This window comes from Pygocentrus nattereri, chromosome 3 (assembly GCF_015220715.1).
Source record: "Pygocentrus nattereri isolate fPygNat1 chromosome 3, fPygNat1.pri, whole genome shotgun sequence".
NCBI classification, from domain to species: Eukaryota; Metazoa; Chordata; class Actinopteri; order Characiformes; family Serrasalmidae; genus Pygocentrus; species Pygocentrus nattereri.
In genome coordinates, this window is record NC_051213.1 from 42,826,080 (window position 1) to 42,850,311 (window position 24,232).

Here is a 24,232-nt window from a genome sequence, read left to right on the forward strand (position 1 = left end):
ACAAATGCAAAATCAACAACATACTGATACAGATATGATAACAGTAGGCAACTCACTCGTGTCCTTGGAAGACACGTCCTTCGCCAAGTGTTGACTGCATTCTCGAATACTCCATCAATGTTCATGAATCAATAGATTCATGCATTCGAGGAAGGGGTCCGAAGCTCAACCCCCACATTACAAAATGCGTGCAATTACACATTTCCACCAGAGATGTCTCCAAATCCCCAAAACATACATAGTGCATCTTTAATGTTTTCATATTAAATTAATTTATAGTTACATTTGTGCTTAGCAGTCTAACTTTTATTATCGTACTTAAACATGGCGGAGGTGTTTCACCTTTCGAGTTTGCCAATGCTAACGCTAACTAGCCTAGCAGTGTCTGCTAAAGGGGAACTAGGTGAGTTTTGGAGCTGTATAAACTGCTTCTGATGGCCTGCGGCTCTGCATGATTCCATTGAATCTGCTGAGCTGTTTGTCGAGGGAAATAACGTTAAGGTACAACTGGCATCAACACAGCAAAGAGTGGAAAATACCACTTAATACTGCCAGCTATGATTTACTGAAAGGCATTAACGTTTAATCACTACAAAGGGGATAATTTTGATATAACATGGTTGGCTGTTCCGTTTGTGTTTATAAAGGCTTTTATGTCCGTGTTTTCTTGTTTTTACTTACTGAATCCCTCCACGTCAGTCCCTAATACAGGCTTAGTATCTCAGCATGCCCGTTAACAGATGGTGCTGCTCCAAATCACTGCCTTTTTTACATTAATGCAGTGAACTGATGTCAGATATTTAAGCAGTTTACTATCATTACCAGGATGGTTCTCCTAGTTAACCCTAGAAAATACTGCTAGGGTAGGTAGCGCTAGCAGTTTGAAACTCAAAAGTTGGTACAGCTTTCATGTTCATCAGTGTCCAAAAATGTGCTCAGAAGGCCTGTCACTCCAAATTAGTTGACTAATAGAGAGTGCAGGTGCACGCCCTCTTCTCACCCTATATTTACACCAGCAGCGATGCAAAGCGCAAAAGCGGCCGGAGGTTATTTGTTTTCAAAGAGAACTGGCCATTTCCGGCGATGGCATGAACGTTGGTGATGCAGAGTGGGTGATGTCAACAACATGACAAAGTTGAGCTTAACTTTATGCAAATAAGAAGCGACACGATGTGGGGATTACCAATAGAAATTCAACATTGAGCTCCAGTTTTGGTTAGATTATTATATTGTTCCTACCACAGGTTTCATCACAAATAGACAAATTGACTGCAAAGACACAAACTGACCAAACACAGGAGTTAAATAAAAATAAGCAAACAAGTCATTTTCTCCAGGATTTTTATTTCTAGTGAGAATGCATCCGAATGTCCACAGGCGACGAGCGACCAGCAGTTTGGGCAAAAATTTGCTGCTGGTGTTAAAGTAGGGTAAGACTTGCCTTCTGTTTAAAAAAAAGTGCCAAAAGTAAGAAGCACACCAAAGATCAAAGAACTAGAAGAGCAATCCCATAAGCTAAAAGTGTATCAGCAAAGTCAGCAATAATTTTTTTTAAAAAAAAAAGAAGCAAGAACTGGCAAAATGAGTAATAAATTTATACCCGATTGAGCAAAAATAAGTCGAAATCTTTTTGAAAAAGTAAGTTTGATTTAACTGTCAACTAATTATTTGTATTTGCAACAATTTTGCGACATTGTAATACTCAGTATATTGCTTTGATTTTAGCATTTTAATTGAAACCAAAATTATCTTCATGTCATCCTGACCTAAATTCATTCATTTCAGCTTGAAATGATGTATTAGCATTTTTGTCTCTTTTTATACAGCATTGAATATTGTGGCACTCTCTTCATGGAGGGACTTTTAAAATCAGTTTGGTGACCTCATTACCATCGCCTCTGTTGTTCCCTCTTTCTGTCACTTTCTTCTTTCCTCTTTCTTCCTCTGTCTGGCTTTTGTCCCCACAATCCCCCCCAATCCTTCTTTTATTCTCACCTCACACTGTCTCTTTGTCTCTTGGTCCATATCAACTCCATGTGCCATCTGTACTTAGAACTCTATCTAACTCCGTTTTCATCCTGTTTTTCTCTGCTCCTCCCCTCGGTGAAATTGTCCTCTGTTCGTTGTGTCTACACAGAGACGTTTGCGAGTGTTTTGACTGGGGCTGCTCAGTGTCTCCTTTGTTAATGAGTTACTGTGAAACTGCCCTTTGCAAAACTGATATGTCAGTAGGCTGCAATAATATGCAGATGAGAAGAAAGTATGACGAATCCCATATTTTTACAGTCAGGCCGTGAGCAGCTTCAGATGACGCAGTTGAGATTCTGTGGGTGTTTTGATGAATCCAAACATGATTCACATGATCCAAAAAATACGCTATGTGTCCAAAAGTTTGTAGACACCAGCTTATTCAACATTTCTCCTGAATTCAGTCCCCCCTTTGCTACAGTAACAGCCTCTACTTTTCTGGTAGAGCTTTACACTAAATGTTGGAACTCTGCTGTGAGGAACTGATTGCATTCAGCCACAAGAACATTAACGAGGTCGGGTACTGATGTTAGATGATTGGTTTTGGATCAATAATGGCACACAGTCTCATCCCAAAGATGTTGGTTGATGCTATATCACTCTTGAAAACACACTTCCACTGCTCCATAGCCTTTACACTCCTCTAACCGATGCGTGGCTTTGGACGTGATGATCATGTGCAACTTTTCCAGAGTGGAGATGTCTGTGTGCAGTGGGTGCAAATTAAGGTAGCTCTGTTTTTTTTGGATATGTAATTGTGATCATTAGCCATATTACATCCAAGCTTCACCGATCCAGTTCCAAGAACCTTAATGCAGAGTATTGACTGATACCGATTGCGCATATTATAATATTTTTGTTTTCATTGAGTTCATTTGCGTGCACTTAATAATTAGAATTTGTCTGTAATCTGATCAGCACATTTAAATTGTACTTGAGTAATCAGATAATGGGAAAACTCCAGGTCTAAGACAGTAATCGGATTTCTGCTTTTCAACCAGCCAATAAACTCACAGAAAACGATGTGACATAAACGTGACATAATACTCAAACTTCATGCTGCAGTTGCAAAAAAACAAACAAAAAAAAAACACTTTACGCCACTTTACCTGAAAATATGAACATCCATCATCTAGAAGATGAAGAATATTCAAATCCTTCATCTTGTCAAGCATGTGTTTTGTTTCAGGGTCGCTCCAAAAGTGTTTTGCATTCTCCATCCATCTGAGGAACCCTTTCACAATGCAAAGAACCCTTTAATCATGCAAAAGGCTCTTTGGATGTTCATGGTTCTACAAACGTTTTCTTTACTAAAGAACTCTTGAAATACTATTGAAATCTCTTTTTTAAGAGTGTAACAATAGGTGCTATATAGAGCCCTTTTTAAACAGGTACCATATAGATCCATCTACAGCACATTCTCCATCAATCTGAAGAACCATTTCACCATGTAAAGAACCATCTAACCTTATAGAAGCATTTTCTTTACTAAAGAACACTTGAAGCACCATCTTTAAGTGAATACAATGCCAAGCTTGTAACAATAGAAGAACCCTTTTTGGTGCTATATAGAACCCTTTTCTACCCCATCTACAGCACATTCTCCATAAATCTGAAGATCCATTTCATCAGGCAAATAACTGTATAATCATGCACAGGGTTCTTTGGGTGGTCATAGTTCTACATAGAACCATTTTCTTTTCTAAAGAACCCTTGAAGAACCATCTTTTTTTTAAAGGTGTAGAAAATAAAGAACTTTGCAATATAGTTTCAATTGCATTCTCAATATTAGTCAGAAAAATCACAGTTAGATATTTCCCCCCAGTTGTTTAGCCCTAATGTAGACATAGATGTTTCTAAGGCAACCTTGTCTGATCACCATGATTTGATGTAGTCACTGCATCCAGATACTGAATGTATCGCATTTCCCTGTTTAAAAGATTCAATCAGGCTTGTGGGGCGCCAGTGTAAAGTAGATGAATATAGCCTACTCTGCATTTGTTTTCGAAAACATCACGATCTTCTGAAGTTTTGGAAAAAGAAAATATGGTGAAATATGTATGTTTGCTTAGGGGCGCCAGCTGAAGCACGTAAACTCAAAAGAAGCGAATAGGTTAAAAATGGCAGCGAGGATTGTGTATCGTCCTTCACGAGTGACAGATGACTTTTGAACTTTTGCATCCATAAGTCTTTTTTTTTTTTTTTGAATGAGTGCACAGGGACGCCAAAAACATCTTGCCAAAAACATCTTGTTAAAAAAGAGAGATGGGAACAATGTTGAAAGTTTTAGGTGAGGCTAGAAAGTGAATGTAGACAAGCTACCTGTGATTCAGGGCTCAGAAACAGAGCTGTTTGCCCTAAGAAGAACCAGTATTTCTGTTGTTTCTGTTTGTAAATCAGCGACATAAAGCTGTGAAGTATCATAAGAATGTCATAAGAATTTAGGCTGAGCAAAATAAGCCCAAATGAGTCCAAGTGCATTGTGAGCTGTTTGCAAGTTTCACAAGTTATGTTCACAGAGTTGTTGGCCCAAATCAGATATTTTCTACGTAATTGACACAGATGTGTTATCTCTGTGGAGGTGTAAACAGGAAAAACACATAAATTCTGACATTATCAATTCCAATTTGAGATGTTTCATATGTGGTGCTGAATTCCAGCATCGGAATTCGTTGTGTGATTGGCAGTTCGAAAAGATGAAGTGGTGCTTTGCAAATCCGGGAGGAAGCCTGTGCTAGCCTTCACCTTTTTAGCGCTGGTGGTATTGTGTGATTGTGGGAGTCCTAACTAGCGTGTGGAATTAGAAACGACTAAATTTGGGAGAAAATTGGGGGCAAAAAGAAAAAACCTTCCAGAAGTTTTCTTGAATGTTTGGGGAGAGGGAGGAAATTTATGTACCATTAAAAACTATTACTTTAAATGGGTTCTACACTCTCAGGGTCAGATTTCAGAGCTTTTTGCAGAAGTTGGTCACTATGTTGCAAAAAGCAGCTACACTCCTGCACTGATTCTTTCTGCCATCTCTCCCTCTCCCCCCGCCCGCCTCTCTCTCTCTCGCTCTCTCTCTCTCTCTCTCTGTTACTTTTATCCTCTTTTCTTTCTGTGTTTGCCCTCTGTGTACGACCTCTGTCAATGAAAATCAAAAAGAGTCTCTTCACTTTCTTTCTTGTGACATATTCTCTTGCTGGATGACTCTTCTTGTTTATTCACTTCTTGTCCTTCTCTCTCTCTCTCTCTCTCTCTCTCTCTCTCTCTGTCTTTCAGGGCGCAGGCTGCACAGCGTTGGTTGTTGCCGTGGTAGCAAGGAAGCTGGAGCTGACCAAGGCCGAGAAGCATGTGCACAACTTTATGATGGACACGCAGCTCACCAAACGGGTACACCCACAGATTAAAGTCACAATCATAAGGTGTAGGTGTAGCGTAGTGGGTTACACCACTGCGCTTTATGAAGATTAGACACTGATTCCCTGCCCTGCCAAGCACATCATGCCACCCCAATAAGAGTCCTTGGGCAGGAGCCCATACCGCCACATATACCTAGCCTAAATCTGTAAGCCTCTGGCTGAGAAAGTCTGCCAAATGCCGTGAATATATATCGATGCTGTCTGAGGAAAACCTTGTATCTCCATTTTCCGTTTTTCAGTTTTGGACATAATTTGAAAATGTCTGATGCCCTTTACATTTGTTGCAAATTTCATGATGAATGGACCAATAAAACGGGCCCAAAATGACTTGGAAAACGTTTGGTTCCATTGACTTCCATTGAAAGTAAAGTATTTTTCCTTCTCCTTTAAAGTTGTCATTTTGGAGATACAAGGTTTTGTTCCGGCAGCAGTGATACACATTGGCAATGTTTAAACCAATAGCTTACTGCATAACTCAAATGTATACAACTTTCTCTCTAACACCTAATTGAGTCAGACATATTTGGTGCCTGAGGTTTGCTTCCTTAGCTTTGCACTATTTCTATGGATAACAGTATGCCATACAGTGTCGGGATGACATAAGATGGTGTACATCAAGCGTGTGGTGATTTAGGCATGTTCAGTGCTAACTGGTGATTTATAAGTTGCCATTACTTGTTAGCTATATTAGCCTCATAGCTCAAGTGCAAAATGCAATCTTCAGGCGAGCAGGTGGGGAAGCAAGATGCAAGTGTGAGTTGGTTTTATTAGAATCCAGGGAAATAAAGAACTGTGAGAACAGAACAGGGCTAACAAACACTAGGAAAATAATAAGAAACGAGGGCTAACAGACAAATCAGTGCTCAGCAAGCAACAAAACAAAGACAAGGGGCATTTGTCTTCACCGCTGGGCCAAAACCTCGCCTCTCCAAAATGGTAAAGTAGATGGAATTTTTAATGTAAATTCATGTAAAGAGATTTTATTCCAAGTAATTCTGGATCATTTCTGTTGGCACATTTGCACAATGAAAAGAGTGGCTGCTGTCAAATTATGTCAAAAAAAGAAAAGCTACCAAATATACTATGAAATATCCAATATTTAAGGGTTCTTTAGTAAAGAAAATGGTTCTATATAGAAGCATAAACAGGTTTTTTGCATGGTGAAATGGTTCTCCAGATTGATGGAGAGTGTGCTGTAGATGGGAAGATTAGGCCGGTTCTTCTATAATAACGATGTCAAACTTGTAACAATGGAAGAACCCCTTTGGGTGCTATACAGAGCCCTTTTCAAAAAGCTGTATAGAACAGCACATTCTCCACGTTCTCCATCAATCTGAAGAATGCTTTCATGATGGAAAGAACCCTTTCATCATGCCAAGGGTACTTTTAAGTGTTCATGCTTCTTTGTACAACCCTGAAGAATCCTAGAACCCTTTTTAGGTTCTGGTTCTATAAAAAATCATATAAAACATACTCGGAAGATTTCATGCTGCTTTGAGTTTTCATGGTTCTATACAGAACCCTTGAAGAACCGTCTTTTTTAAGTGTACAGGAAAGACCAACAAGAAACACTTGGGGGAAAAAAACAAGGTGGGTGACAGGTGAGCATGATAACAAGGAGGCGGAGCCTCAGGGAGAATAAGACAAGACTAGGGAAGATACTGAAGAGGGTGGAGTCTCAGAAACGTCTGGTCATCTACATTTAAGTCAAGGTGGAAATTGTGTGGATCTGATTTTTGGGCTAACAACTACCACTTTAAAGCAAAAAAAATAAAAAGTCTCACACATACACACGGCTGCTTGCACAAACACGTCCACGAGGAGCTGTGTGTGCACGGTGAAGTAATGTGTTGTGAAGACAACAGTCCAAACCAATCTTTCAGTTAGATCAGAGCATTGCGTAACAGCCGCTATCACTCTCTCCCTCTTTCCTACAGCTCGCTCTGCCTCTCCTCTGCCTGCGCCCTCCATCCCTCTCTCCTCTCTCCTCCTTTGCCCTCCTCCTCCCTGCCTCTCTCTCTCTCTCCCTCCCTCCCTCTCTCTCTGTCTCTCTCTCTCTCTAGGTCCTTTTCAATTTTTCATGCACTTGAAAGTCCCAAGTTTCAAAAATAGCTCCCCCTATCAAATATGTAGGCTACATCCTGGCCGCACTGTAGACAGCGAGGAGAGCCGGTGATCAATAATTGCAACACGGATAAAAAATCGACTGAAGTGCTTTTGGGCGGGCCGCTCAAGAGGGAGAGCTAAATGCCTTAAATGCCTTCAGAGAGAGGGAGCGAGCGGAGGAGGGAGGATGGCGAAACAAACCCCCCACTTTTTTTTAAAAGTTCATTATCTTACACTCACTCAGTTGACTCTGCTGGATTAATGCAGAGAGTGCGCGAGATCGATACATGGCGTGTAGTGTTCCTGCGCTTCTCCACTTTATGGCATTGAGTCTGTTGCTACTATGGTTACGAGCATCTGTAACTGTTCAAATTCAAAAAAAAAGACTGGGAAGTTTGAATAATAAAATGATTACCTCATAGACTTGTTGCCGTGGAGACGCAGAGGCAAAGTGTGTTTACCTTGAACTGCATGACAAAATGGTGGGTGTTTCCTTCCTCTAGTCTCTCCGTGATCAGAGAGGGCATCGGGTTTGTGTCAGCAGCTCACGCTAAGTTTTGGGTACTAAGTGCTGATGTAGACTTTGTTACTGTACGCCAGCTGTACTATAAAAAAATGAATGATGAGTATTATGGGATATCCAGCCCTGGTCCTGAAGATTTACTACCTTGGAGAGTTTAGATCCAACACACCTGGCTAATATAGTCAGAGCCCTCTGAAGCCTTTGATTACCTGGATCTGGTGTGTTAGATTAGGGTTGGAGTTAAACTCTGCAGGGTAGTAGATCTTCAGGACCAGGGCTGGACACCCCTGTATTAAGTACACCCTTTGAATAATGTTCCAAAGATAATGTTCCAATAAATGACCAATGTACTTCTTTCCTCTCAATGTAAACTGGGTGGTTCTACCAGAGCCGGTTTATGAGGAGCCTGGCCACTTCCTGTTACCCCCGTTATAACAAAAACAGGACTGCTAATCAGTAGAGGGCGCTCACGAGTGAGTCCTCAATGAATGGGAGTGAATGGAGCCCAATGGCTAAAAATGAAAAATTAAAATAATTTCTGATCACTCGCCAAGAACATTTCTTTCATTTTAGAAGGTAGAGGGATGTCTTTCACTACAAAAGCAAAGAAAACTCACCAATATATTTCCTTTTTTCTACAGCAGACTGGTTTTGGGCAGCAGAAGGCAGGCATTACTGTTGAGCCTGATGATTGATTGGCGAGCGGAGTCGCTTATTGGCTGTTCGCGCTCACTGACGTCATGGACCTACATGAGGAACTCTTATAGCTTGAGTTTTAAAGCTCTTGAAATATAACAGCAGTGTTAAAATGTTTTATGCTGTTCTGTGTTTAGGAGTTGAATATATTCTTTTACACTAAAAATGTTTAAGCATTTATAAACTGATTTTTCTCAGCTGCTCCATATCAACCCATTCATTTTAGACTCACTCGGGAGCGCCCTCTAGTGTTTGAGAAAACCGGAAGACATTGCAGAGTGGAAATTCCTCTCTCTACAAGTTCCCTGGTTCTACTCTTGGCTAGCGCTTCCGTAAGCATTCCCCTGACTAATCACAAGGCCGCTCACACTTAACAGCCCCGCCCACCCAAACCGGTTCAGAGATATGGAAACTTAGGCTATATTTACACAGCAGGTAAAAGTGGCCCAAATTCGATCTTTTTCCTCATGTGACACAGATGTGTCATCTGTGTAGCTGTGTAAACAGTAAAAAACGCACTGAATTGAGACTCTTTCATATGTGGTACTGAAGTCCGATACATATCCGACTCAGTCTGAACAGCTAGATTGGAGTTCATTTGACTTTTAAGCCAGTCCAACTCGACATTCGTAATAATTTTGCGCTGCTGAGAAGTTCATGATCTGATAAATAAGCATAGTAGGGTGTCTGGCTATTCCATTAATTGGTCCAAATCTGAGTCTCTGCCTCTAAGTAAATTCAACTGAGATGACGAGGTCTATGATATATTATCTGAACATATCACACAGTCTATTAAATATCTCTGTATTCATATCTCTTCTAACATAAACGATTCGTATAAACGTAACTACATATCTTTAATGCAAGAAATAAAGGATAATCTAGAAAGGTGGAATAAACTACCATTAACTCTAGTTGGCCGAATATCAGCAGTTAAAATGAATATCCTCCCTAAAATCAGTGATCTGTTTTCTATGACCTCTGTTACCCCACCATCAGGCTGGTTCTCCTCTCTTGACAATGCAGTTACTAAGTTCTATTGGAAACACCAAAACCCTCGAATCAAGTTTGCTACCCTCCAGAAACCTAAACATCTTGAAGGACTTGGAGGCCCATATTTCTACTACTACTTTCTATCACATCAATTGCTTTACATTAGACATTGGACAAATAGCTCAAACCAACCCTGGCAAGACACTGAGGAAAGTTTAGTTCAAGAACTGGACATTAATAGTATTCCATTCACAGACAAAGCTATAAAAAAACTACATTTCATAAATACAACACAATAAGTACCACCCTGAATGCGTGATGGAATTCAAACAAAATTCTTAAAGACAACCACTCTCCCTCAAGTCAAGCTCCTCAGTGGAACAACCCTATGTTTTTAATAAATAACAAACCTTTTATATTCCCAGCCTGGAAACAGAGAGGAATAATCAGCCTGGCACAGTTGTTCTCTGATGGCTTGCTCATGACCTTTGATGACATAAAAGAAAAATACAATATACCAGATAATAGTCACTTTCGGTATATACAACTCAAAGATGTTATAAAGAAAAGTTAATAAAGTTAATAGTGAAAATTTCTGAAATCGCACCCCCCCCTACTTAAAACTACACTCCCTTAAACCTCAGAAAATGTTATTGTAAATATATAAACTCATAGCCTCAAAGGACATAACTATCTCACTCCCAGTTGAAAAATGGACCTCAGATATAAAAGAAACATGTGATGTCAGCTGGCAAAATATATGCAGTGACATCTTCTCTATGTCCAGCAATTCAAAACTAATTCAATATAAAACCCTTCACAGAACATATATTACAGCCTCTAAACTACACCGTATGGGATTCAGTCACAGTGGCAAATGCCAACATTGTCCAGCTTTAACAGACAACTACTGTAATGCTTTCTGGAATTGTCCCCCGACCCAGCAGCTTTGGTCATGGTCATGGACAGGCTATCAGAGGTTTTGGGCCCTGTCATCCCTTTATGTCTCATTGTAGCGCTACTTAATGACCTTACCTCACTTTCAGCACCCAATTACCTCAAATCCTTTATGTTCATATCACTTACCATTGCCAAAAAAGTTATACTGCTCAACTGGAAGGACAGAACCAAAATTTCAAAAAGCATTGGCTTAACCTCCTCATGCATCATTGCAACTTGGAAAGACAGCAAATTTTAAAAACAACACAAATCATTTGAGAAAACCTGATTGCAATTTTTATAATATATCGAGAGCTGATTTCTCTCTCCAAACTCAACAGGTGTTTGAGCACCGAATTAAGTAATGATTGTAATGTATTGTACTGCACTTATGTATTGGATTGCACTGCTGTGTGTTTAACGCTGTTCGTTTTTCTCTCGGTATCAACAGTGACGTTTTGTTTCTAGCAGTATCTGAGCTCAGGACAAGCTTTCTCTCGAACCTATTGGTAACTAGCAAAGATACTTTCTCTAGATAGACAAAGCACTTCTTGTAAGTTGCTTGTAAATGCTTTTTAGTCACCAGATGACCACCACGATTCTTATTTAGCCCCAATCCTGCAGCACCCATCCTCTCATCCTGGGGCTGAATCTCAAAAAGGCTCCCTGCTCCTGCTGCTTTTTAAAAACTGGATCCTAGTTAAGAACATAAGTTGCCAGTTTAAACAGAAAATGGGTTTTTAATTAATTAATATACACAGTGGTCTATGCAAGCAGCATTAGAGTCAAAGATTATTCCATTAGCAGCACAAGGATTTATTATCTTGTTGTGACGCAATGAGGCACAGTTCTGTTGCTGTGAGGCGATCATAGGAGTTCGTATGTCGTGGATTTTAAAACGGCTTCAAACACTGCTCAGCCAATCAGATTTTAGGACCGGAACTATGTGTTTGTAATGCTCAGTAGTTTACGGTGTTCCCTGGGACTTACACACTCCGGTACATTATAATGCACACTCTACAGAGTGGAGAGGGAAAGGGTTTCTCTTGGAATCTATGGGAAATAATCTCAAAAATCTAGTTACAATTTTTCAAATAGTGACCCTGCAGGATCCCCAGTCTTTGCAAAATCATAGTCTGTGCCTTTGGATGTGAACCTAAAGCCTTTTCAAAGTATTCTAGTGTCTGGTTAGCAAAACGTATCATTCTCAATTTACAAAGCTCAGGCCTGTGAACGGATATTTACAGTAGAAAACAACTTGTCTGTTATTTTTCATACATCTCAGATTTACGCTTTGGGTATTAACATTCTATTTATTTTACAACGAAATAAAAAAAAGAAAAAAAGCTATCACACTGTACCATTAGACTGTATACTTTATATATGTTTTTATTTTTTTTATTGACAACCAGTGCAAAGTCTGTAAGAATGAACTGAACGACCTCACGTGATGCGTGTTTAATCCAGTGCTGTGCGGATTTGCTGATGTGTAATGCATAACAGATCATTTCCTATCAGTCTGAAGCCCTCATCTTCCTTAAGGTGAATGCTGAGGTCTCTGCTGTGAGCTATTTTCGCACTGAACCATTTTGATGAATCAATTTGTTTGTCTTGCATCCTTTTTTATTTTAGCTTCTTGCTCTTTATTTGTTTCTCCTTTAATCCATCCGAATCCATTAAACAGGCAATCAAGTTTGTATCGCCTGACAGTGAAATGGCAGCGGAAGATAAACACGCTCATGTACAGAGTTATTTTGATTCAAATGAATCAAATGCATACCATTCAGCCACATATGAGATAAAGTACGTACGTTTGCCCCCCTTTCTCTTCTTTTTTTCATTTCTTGGTCTGCAGTAAATTATGATCATGCTTGAAAGGGAGAGATGCGACCGACAGCCCGGCAGCGCGGGTACAGCTGGAAGGCGAGCATAATAAAAAGAAACAAACAACAATTTCAACCAAAACAACTGGTGGAACTCAATAAAAAGTAGATGCCTTTCTTGCAAATGTGTCCAAGTACAAGCAAAACACCATAATGAAAAGAGCCAATTTGAGCGTGAAATTTGCCCTAAGAGCATGTAATTGTGTTTGAACTGTAATGTAAGTGTTACATTAGGCATGTTATTAAAATTTAAAAAACCATCAGAGACATCGGGGTCATTCCACGGCTACTCACCTAGGGCTTGGCCAGTCACATCATGGATTTACAGCCATACAAACTTTTAAAGTGTTTTTGTTTGTCCCTCAGGTTCTAAATTGCATTATAGATATTGAGTTTAATTGCTTACCGAACAGCTGAACTGAGCTAATATATAAACTGGGTATGAATTCAATATTACAAAAGACTTTATATCAATTGGTTTATGGGAATAAATATCCTCAGTAGGTTCATTCATTAGAGCAATCTCAAGATTTTGGGTTTTGATTTTAAAATGACCTCACACCTAAAATGAAACTTGTTCTAAAGCAACAAACAGACTTTCTGGAGTTTTAGATGTAAATTTTTTTGTTTATACTGTGCTTCTTTTTTGTTGAGGAAGATTTATTAAACCATGATGAAGACAGCACAACTGTACTTTTTCATATGTTAACCAGACATAATACATTTAAGGTGATAAACGCTTAGAAAAAATGTATTTTTTTGGTTATGAAACCACTTGTAGTGTAGCTTCAAATGCTGCATTAAGAAACCTTTGCTATTATAAATACCACATAAGTCAGAAATTTAGCAAAAATTATTTTGAGAACTGGCTGAAAAATTTGAATTTCCACCATTTATCCACCAATAGGTAAACCTTCTGCGGGAAAATAAAATGAAAGTTAAGTTGCAAAGGAACTGCTTAATAAGTCAAAAGAGAAGATAATTCCATATAGAGCATGTAATTGTTGTTTTTAACTCTTTTCCACTGGAATCTGGAAAAGAGCAAAAAAAAAGTATATATATATATATATATATATATATATATATATATATATATATATATATATATATATATGTATGTATGTGTATATGTATATATATATATATATATATATATATATATATATATATATATATATATATATATACATACATACACAGACACACACACACACACACACAGACATACATACATACAGAAAGAGAGAGAGAGAACTACTGACAGCGGTGGTGGAACCAACAAGTGTTTAATGTCTTTAAAACATCCCTCACATGAAGTTATAAGTTATTACAGGAATTGGTTACAAATAATTTGCCTGTTCCCTGCCACATAGCTTTGAGATTTTAAACACACTCATGGTGGAGAGGTATGTGCAGGCTGCAGTAAGGAAACCAGTTCACTGGTCAGTTTGGATAGTAAGTAAAATATCTCTATTTGTGTTAAAGACAGACAACAGACTCCCTCTGATCTTAATGTAACTTCTATCTAGCAAATCTGTACCTGCACAGATAGACTGACATCTTGTACATATTCAATATATCTCAATATTCTATCCCCTGTGTACCTTGCATCTCATTTGTCTATGTCAGACTCACTAATTGCATATATAGAAATGTGTACAACTGTACATATAATAGCTTTTATTTTGTAATGTATATTACTGTACAAACTGTACATTGGAGTGGTGCAGTATTGGTGTATATTAATGTATATATTGTGCAAATGGGTACATATTTAGTCAAACCTCACCTTTGCACCTATGTAAATGTGATGCGACAAAAAACGTGATTCAGTAAGTATGATTTGTACCCCCTGGTGGTTCCAAAACACACTTCATCATATTCTTCATAACTTTAATATTTCATAACTTACATTCAAAAGTTGGGGGTCATATGAGGCTGTAACTGTCTTCTTTCCAGTCAAATAGATGGGTAATGTAATTTTTAAACTTTAAAATAAAAGAAGCTGAAAATTCACCCATTTTTCCACAAATCTGGGCTATAAACTATAAGCAGATGGTGACTCTTCAGTGATCTGCCTTGTAAAAAAAAACACATTTTCTGTTCATTTAAGGGGAACTTTTACAAAAATAAATAAATAAAATAAAAATGTACATTTATTTCATGCAGTTACTGAATGATTTGCTTTACAGTCATGTAAATGGGGCCACTGTGTGGAAGCTTCCAGAGAATCTATTGAGCTCAGCTGATCAACACCTCTTGCCTGTTAATATGGACCTGATGATTGCCTCATCTGTCTCTCTCTCTCTCTCTCTCTCTCTCTCTCTCTCTTTCTTAAATTAAACCTGTGCTGTGGTCAGGGCAGAACTTTCACCTTTGTATTATTAAAAACACTGACCTCTGCTAATTAATCAAAACGTTGTTGTGCTAAATCTGGAGCGTAAAAAAAGGTGCGCCTTCGTGCTGCCCAATGGCCGGAGGTGCACCGTCAAATGAGGAGCTTATTAAAAATGGGAAGGCTCTGTCCTCCCTTTGCCGCCAACCGAGGATGTAATTGTTCTTCCCTCACCGAGCGGTGTCCCTTTGAAGTCTCCTCATTCATTTAAAACATTTTTTCCAAACCGATTTTCCCTCGTTTCAGCCCCCTTTTCTCCACCCCTTTCCCCTTTTTGCCTCGTGCAGCGTCTGAGATTTGCATAGCTTTCCAGCCGAAGACATCGTGTCAGCATCATTGCATTGACAAAGGCATGCTCAGGGTAGAGAGACTCAAACCAGCTCTGACATTTGACAGGAACCACTAGTCATGTTTTCACAGATCCTTAATGTGAGAAATGAATTCTGACCCCCCCACCCATTTCTTTCATAATGAATGAAACTGCCCTGCTGGATATCACAGCTGTGAAAGGCTCTTGCCCTCAGGGAATTCAGTCCTGAAAGGCTGGTCTGCTTTTATCTGGTTAGTGGAAGCGGATTGTAGAAAGATTTGCACCATGATCAGTGAGCGAATCTTCGCTTTGTTTAACCCCTTTGTTAACTCTAAACTCAGTGGTATACTTCAAACCATCAGAACTATACTGTTAAAAGTTTAAAAGTATACTTGGACCAGGGGAATGTCTCCGAAGAAACCTTTTGGCCAAAATGTTTTGTGTCAAAATTTAAAGTACACTAGTAGTGTCATACATTTACATTTATGCATGTGGCAGATGCTCTTATCCAGAGGAACTCAAGTTTTAAACATGAGGTAGGCGACTCTTATCGGTAAAGCATGTTGACAGGCAGGTAATCAAACCTTATATCTTCTGTATTAGATTCATAGCAGTTACTAAATTATTCATAATAGTTACTAGGTAATAGGCCTTAACGTGGTGGAACTTTGGTGAAGTTTTTTGAAGTTGCAAACAACTTGTGTGCAACTTGAATCAAGGTTGCATTCAACACATTACGTTAGTTGCACCTTTGTAGTGTTGCATCAGTTTCATCTCCGATTCCTTTGGGATTGCTCTTCATTCTGCACAAATAAGGAGTGTCAAGAAAGGAGAAGAAAGCTAGATCACAATAACAACAAGCTAACGAACCAGAGCCCATTGACAGCTGGGATAGGCTCCAGCACCCACCCTGCGACCCTGAAGGATAAGTGGTTTAGATGAGGTGTATTTGTGTTCAAGCAGCCGCCACATTTATGTTAGCTGGCTGGCTGGCTAGCTAGTAAAGCTACACCTGTAATTTTTGTTGAGATCGTTGCAACTGCTGTGACTGAGCTTCAAACAACTTACACACAAGTTGCAGGAGGCTTTATACTACGCAATGCAAGTGAAATTTAGTTCCATGTTTCAAACACTTAAAGTTGCATCAAGGTTTCACCATGTAAAGTCAGCCTAAGACTAATAACTATATCTCTGATTAATTAGCTAGTAAAGCTACTCATATAACTTATTTCACAAAGTTGAGACCCTTGCAATTGCAGTTGCTTAGTCATTGCAGTTGCAAAGATCTCAACTCAAAATAACTTACATGAGTAGCTTTACTAGCTAGCTAGCCAGCGTTAAACAACTTGCAAGCGAGTTACAGGAGGCTTTACATTACGCAACACAAATGAAATGAATAAAGTCAGTCTAAGACCAATAACAACATATGTTGAGTTTAAGCAGTTAGCCTTCGGGGACCCTTTTACCCAAGAGGAGCTCTGTTTTTGTGTTTTTGAGTTTGAATGTTTGTAGTGGTGTCAGAGGGGAATGACTGGAGCCACAGTGGGACTCTGGTGCGACCTGTTGCTAATGCGGTTGTTATGGCGATTTGTCCCTGCAGATAAAGAATGCGGCGGCCAATGTTCTCCGGGAGACCTGGCTCATCTACAAACACACAAAGCTGATGAAGAAGATCGACCACTCTCGCGTCCGCAAGCACCAGCGGAAGTTCCTGCAAGCCATTCACCAGTGAGTGTAGCAAATACACAGCCTGTACATTAATGTAATGCACTGGGGCAAGGGTGCCTGATCCTGGACCTGGAGATCCTTAAGATCTAACCTGCCTTTCTCTAATACTCCTACAGTCCTTCATTACTTGGATCAGTTGTATTTGAGTAGGGGTGTAGCTAAACTCTGCAGCATAGATCTCCAGGACCAGGACTGGGCATTAGGGGTCTCCTCTCCAGGACTGGTAATTCCCCTTCCCAAACACACCTGATTCAATGCAGTAGATGGTACTTAGTAAGGTACTTAATACTGCATTGCACTTACACTGAAATGCTTTACCATTGAAATATTGAACATACTGCACGTTAATGACCCTTAAATTTAACCTTAGTTGCATCAAAACAACCATATAAACGCCTTAATTTGGTAAGATTCTCATTTACTTAAGAGTCTCATTGTACTGTAGTCTATTTTGCACAGGGCTTTTTCTGAAAATGTGGGTGCTACTCTGTCCACCTCAGGCATAATGTTTTGTATGCACAAATGAAAAATAATTACTTTTGATGAGAAAATGTTTAATAAATGGCAAGACAATATAATAACAGTAGAAAAAATATAGGCAAAATATACTTAAGTGTAAGCACTAGCATTCAAAGGTTTGAAATCACTTTCTTTATTAATAATTTGTTTTTATATTCAATGCAACTTATGCAACGTAGTTTTAAATATTACAAACTAATCACCAGTTGTGTTTTATGTGTTTTATGCCATGTTTCAAGAATTCTATGAACAAGAAGTGATTTGAATGATAGGTTACTGCAATTATGTACATTAATTTTATTGCCAATTTATCTGCCTTGGTATTTTAGCTGTACATCTAAAAAATAAGGAATTCTGGATATATTTCACTATAACTTTAGAATAGCATACATTCTGGTCCTTAAATCCAAATCTAAAATGTCTTTATTTTTATTAAAAGTTTAATAATTATGCACAGGACTACAAAATTAGAATCTGTTTATATACTTGTATATGGCTGAATTAGTTGTACATTATTAAAACATGGATACCAAACCTTTAAACAGCTTATCCAATATTTTGAATACTAGTGCATTAATAAAAAAAATACTTAAATGAATATCTAAAATGAAATTTAAACAGTACAACATGCTGTCTGGTCCCTATGGGCGCCTACGCAACTTCACATACCACTTATAGCAAGATACATTCCTGATTTTATGGTAACTGCAGTACCAGCATTGAAGAAACACATCTACTTGCATTTGAATGAGGAAACGACCAAATTGTTGTGCACTCAGACCTTCCAGGACTGGAACTGACACCCTAGCCCTATGTCACCCCTCCTCCAGTCCACATAACCCCTTCTTATTGCAGGAATTCAAGGGCGCTTTGGCAAACCACCACTCAGGCTGTGTTGATGATTCCAAAATGACCTACTCAAACACAAAACAATAGAGAATAGAACCTCATAGCAGTGACCACCACCAGCTGTCTTATCGCTTGGCTGGTCGTTGCTTTAGCTATGGCCGTCTGAACTTCAAAACATCCAGAGAGCGTTTGAAGCTCTGTGCATTTTTGGCTCTGCCACAAGTTATAATAGGAGTGTTTTTCACAGCGGTTAGCTAGCCAGTCCTAACCAGTGCCTCCAGGTGTCTGAGTGGAGTGGTTTAACTCCTGCCATTTTGCACATTAGCCACAGCCCCCTCAGCTAATTGTCGTCCAAGTGGCACGTATGAGGCAGCAGGGCCTAATGCTGTGCCTGTTTGAGGAGGCTGTGTGGTTTAGCCTAGCCTGCTGTGAGAATTAGCGCCATTTGGTAGCAGCAATCCCTCAGCATGCTACGACAGAAGCAAAGCAAAACAAGCTTTTCTAAAATGTTTATTACTATTCCTAAACTTTATTTTCTGGACCGACGCCTAGACTATCTATTTTTTTTTTTAGCCAGACAAGGCTGTGCTGCTCACACAGTGTCAGCTATTACGCCACCCGCTACGCTGATGGATGGCTCATCTTGAGGACGCTTACATTGGCTGTCTCGCCTGGCTCATCACCCTCTCCTTGCTGAGTTAACTTGTTAGCCTTGTGTGTCTGTCCTCCCCTGCCTGCCTCCTTGCTGGCTAATCCATATTTTTAGGGCTTTAATCCCCTTGTTGGTGGCCTGTTTTGGAAGTAGACACCGAATGTGATTGTCCTTTTTAAGCGGCTGCTTTTTCGTTTAGTGTGGAGAAAGCCCACGGTTTCACAAGCCTATTGTTCAGCGCTTGTGGGACGTATGTCGTACGAGTAGGCTAATGCGGACGTCTCTATTGAGGGAAATTCTCATCAACAGACAAATAAAGAGAAAGAAAACAAGCGGAATGTTAATTAGATTAATGAGTCTGTGTCACAATAAGACAATAGAGCAGGCATGAAAGTACATTGAAAAAAGATCCATTGAATTTGCTTGATTCCAAATAAACAAAATATATCATCAGCACGATTGCCTTTCCTTTTCAGAGGCAAAACAAGTCATCCCCAGGTCCTTGTCCAAAACTTGTGGAATAAGGGACTGTTTAGTCTGAGACACAAACCATCACAAGGCCCAGCAAGACCTGAAGTAGCAGCACAAAATGCTCATGAAAGTTCAAGCCATTGTCATGTAATGGTGGGACAGTAATTGAAATGCAGATAAAAAGTAGATTTATAACAGATTTATTTAAAAATCTGCTTTGACCTGTATTTGAACAAAAAAAAGTACAAAGACAAGATATAAAATGTTGTACCTTGTCAACTTGTAAACATATGCTCGTTCTGAAACTGATGCCTGCAGCACAGTCAAAATTGCAAAGATATTAGGTATTTCAGCCTTTGTGGTGCATAACATCATCAACAGATACAGGGAACACAGAGAAATTTCTATGCATAAAGGATAAGGCCAAAAAACTGATTTTCACTCCCTCAGACAGCACTGCATTAAACACCAGCATGCTTCTGTGATGGATATCGCCACATGGACTCAGGAATACTTGGACAAACCATTATCAATAGCCACCGCCCATTATTGCACCCAAAAATTCAAGTTAAGGCTGTACTATGCACAGTGGAAGTCATACATCAGCAAAGTCCAGAAACGCCGCTGACTTCTCTGGGCTTTAGCTGATGCACAGTGGAAATGTGTTTTGTGGTCTGAGGAGGCAAGCTTTCAGACTGTTAATGGACTTAATGGGCACAAGTTCTCAAGGTCAAAGAAAAAAAGCACTGTTGTCAGCCTGTCATGGTATTTGGAGCCGGGCGGGATGCTTAAGGGTAACTTGCACATCTGTGAAGGATGAGAACCCTTAGAGAACACAGAAGCTAGACGGGCCACCTGCAGTCCAGACCTGTCTCTCACTGAAATGTGTGCAAAACACAACAATAAAGGCCCAATATAGTTGCCCAGCTGAAGACTTCCAGAAGAACAGAAGTATGCCAAAATATTCTGCTGTCAAAACTGGTTCAATCGGTGTCTTTAGACCTCAAACGATTATTAAATGTTGTTAAAAGGAAAAGTGATGCAACACAGTGGTAAACTATTTTGGGACATGTTGCAGGCATCAAAATTGGAATATATATTGGAGTATATATTTGCAAAACCACAATGGCGTTCATAAGGTAAAGAATGGAGGTTTCTGTACACAGTAGTGGAGAGCCCTCATGTGAGTGCAGGCTGTTAAGAACAACAGTGGCAAATTAGCATACAGTATGAAATAACCAAAATCTCATTCAAGAAGATGCACAGAAACTTCACTGAAACTATGGCTCAATCTCAAATAGCTCCCTTCTTCCTATGGAGTGTACTGTGTGAATTGGAAAATGTTGGCATATCCACCCCAATAGTAGACTATATGTCCAGTAGGGAATTATGTACGTGTGGTTGAACCCCAAATGGCTCTTTGTTAGACATAGTATGTACTGTCTTGCTACAGGAGACATTAGTTTAAGATCTACATAGTGCACTACACTCTTATTAAGATGGTTCTTCAAGGGTTAATTGCTAAGAAAAATGGATGGATATATAAATATATATATATATATGTGTGTGTGTGTGTGTGTGTGTGTGTGTGTGTGTGTGTGTGTGTGTGTGTGTGTGTGTGTGTGTGTGTGTGTATAGAACCATAAACACTCAAAGAAGCCTCTGCATGATTAAAGGTTTTTTTGCATTATGAAATGGTTCTTCAGATTGATGGAAAATGTGCTGTAGATGGTTCTATATAAAACTATGAAAAGGTTTCTATATAGCACCCAAAACAGTTCTTCTATTGTAACAGAAGAACTGTTACAAGCTTCTAACAATAGAAGAATCCTTTTGGGTGCTACACAGAACATTTTTCAAGCACATTAGCACATTAATGCACATTTTTTTCAATCTGAGGAACTCTTTCATGATGCAAAGAACCCTTTAATCATGAAAAAAGGGTTCTGAGTGTTCATGGTTCCATGTAGAATAAATTTCCTTACTAAAGAGCCCTTGAAGAACCATCTTTTAGCAGTAGGAAGCCATTTGTGATTCAGCCTATGAATGACTGAAACTGTGAATGAATTCATAGTGAGTTTCAGAGATTCCGAATGAGTTTGACTGATGAGACTTATTTCTCAGATGAATGTAAATCTGACTTTCCCTTTTGTTTGTTTCTGGCTTTGGATGTAAGTCGGAAAACGCTACACTCTGTCCGGGTATCTGCCTCTTCACCAATTTCAAAATGGTTCAAATGCAAAGCATTGATTAGAGGGCTCAGAAAATAAGGCAGGGCTTGAAATTGTATTGTGAAGAAGCAGAGGAGATGCATTAATAACATTAGAAGCAAAGGCAAATCAGAGGCCTCATACAAGAAGTGTATGCCTTGTATACCTGGATGTCATATCATGATTCAGTTAATACTTTTTGTAGTAATTGTGTGAATAATTTGTATTTATATAGGAATTATTTATGCATTTTAGTCACTTTACTGCATTTCTTTTGTAATTATAGGGGGATTTGTAATAATCCTTGTGTCTCTGCACACACATTCTCGTGTGTGTGTGTGTGGTCATGTGTTTGCAGGCTGAGAAGTGTAAAAATGGAGCAGAGAAAGCTCAGTGACCAGGCCAACACACTTGTGGACCTATCAAAGGTGAGCGCACACATACGTACATACACACGCACAATTTTCACAGCAGCCCACACACATTACGTCTGTCGAGAGACAGTGGACACCCACATGTACGCTCACTGCGCATCCTCCCCAACATTAATACGCACACATGCTAGAGTAGTTCACAGTCTTTATTAGGGCTGCAACTATCAATTATTTTGAATATTATCTTAAACATTCAAATATTCTATGAGAAGCATTTTCACTCTTAATAGTGATTAAACACTAACGCTGATTTACCTCATTAAAAACTGAAATATATTGCTTTGTAATAATAAGTGACATCAGTTTTGTTGAAATTTTCTGGTTCAATCAACTAATTTTACCGCCCCTGATAACGACACCTGCCTGGCACTGCATTAAACAAATGAATAAATATATATATATATATATATATATATATATATATATATATATATATATATATATATATATATATATAATAAAAGACATTATTTTCATCAGGGCTGGCTCTAGCTTTTTGGGGGCCCTAAGCAGGACTTTTTTCGGCCCCGCTCTAAGGTCTAGAAATAGAGAGCTGGATTTTTGCTCAGTAATCAGATTTCTCAGTGCATGTAAACACTTACTCTGATTTCTTTCGGATTTCTCAGTCTGCGCATGTACCGCAGCCTATCACAGCCGCATTTAACACAGCAGCTGTCAGGCGGCAAAAAAACCCTTTTGGAGCAATGCAGAAACCAAACACGTGCTTGATGAAGCACATGTTTGATTCTTGTGTAGGCCTGGAGTTTCACATTATCTGATTATGTGCATGTAAATGCATCGATCGGATTACCAACAAAATCAGATATCTGAAAATCTGAAATCTGCAGTTATTGGATTATTGAGTGCATGTAAAATGCATTCACTGACTACCTCTGAGTGATGCAGTAGTGTTGCAGACAAAGGCAAGAAAGCGCTACAGATGTTGCACACAGATTGGTCTTGTGATTGGGCCATTGCTTCAAACCTGGGCAGCACAGAATATTTTAACTAGTTTTTGGCCATAAATTCTATAATAAAATATTGGCTGTTTGTCAAAAATGCCACGCTTACAGGTGCACGCGCCCCAGAATCAATCAGTTTGAGTACCTAAATCAGGAATACAAGATAAAGTTGTTAACCTCTTCTGTAAAACAGGTTAACTGCATCCCATATATGAGCAAAATGAAAGCACCTCTCTGGTCAGCTTTTGCATGTGAATGACAAAGAATTTGAGGCCACTGGAAAACACTTGTCAAATTCAGCGAGTGTCTCCTTGCAGTTCACTAGCTTTCCGCTCTGTGTGTGCACTATAAGAAAATCCGGTGTTTGTACACAGCCCTGGCTCTGTGAAAGTTGTTCGGGGGAGTTACTCAATGACAGGGGGTGTTCAGGCTTGTGCACAGGACCGGAAGGAAGAGAGGGGCTACGTGTCGGAACTCCACGCACTGTCAAAAAGGAAAATGGCCGAGAAACAGCCAAAGAGGGGAACATCTGAAAAACAAAGATTAAGAAAGAAGTTCCTGGATCAGGCAAGGCATTTTAGCAGTGAGGAGTTCTCAAAGAATTGATGTTGAGGTGTTGCAGCAGTGCAGAGACCTCTGAAAGTTGATGAGGCTCAAGTTGGCTTCCTATATGCATTTGCTTGTTCCGCCTTAAATTGTGCTGCAGTTCCAACAGGAAAATTTGAACAAGAGGCTGACTTCAGCTTCACTGAGAGTTGAAAGGGATGAGGAGGTTGCTGTTTAACAAGTGGATTACACTAACTTATTTTTGCTATTTCACTCATACCCAGTAGGTCAATATTATTTTGTCCCATTTGCTAATGTATGTGATAGTAACTGGTTCGCTTCACAGCAGCACAACTTAGCCAATGTTACTTACTAGCTGTGTCATTGTTCATTCTAACGCTATATCCTGGTATTGTCTGTCCAATGTTTGCGAAGGGTTTTATTGCATTTTGGGGACAGAGCTTCAGAAGTAGCCCTGAAGGGAGGAGTGTATTTTGCTGTTGAGTTCAAATTTGAACAGTCACTCTCCAGAATCATAAACTGTGCCATTTTTATCACCTGGCACAGTGTAAATAATTTTCCTA

General features: G+C 39.3%; 1 protein-coding gene across 1 annotated transcript in view; it reads left to right on the top strand.

Annotated features, from left to right (window-relative positions):
• Window positions 1-24,232, top strand: part of kcnn3 (potassium intermediate/small conductance calcium-activated channel, subfamily N, member 3) — a 130,330-nt gene that overhangs the window by 100,209 nt on the left and 5,889 nt on the right. The window contains exons 7-9 of the mRNA XM_017702026.2: window positions 5,293-5,403; window positions 16,878-17,005; window positions 22,065-22,134. Of these exons, the coding sequence (XP_017557515.1) occupies window positions 5,293-5,403; window positions 16,878-17,005; window positions 22,065-22,134 (309 nt within the window). The remainder of the gene's footprint in view (window positions 1-5,292; window positions 5,404-16,877; window positions 17,006-22,064; window positions 22,135-24,232) is intronic.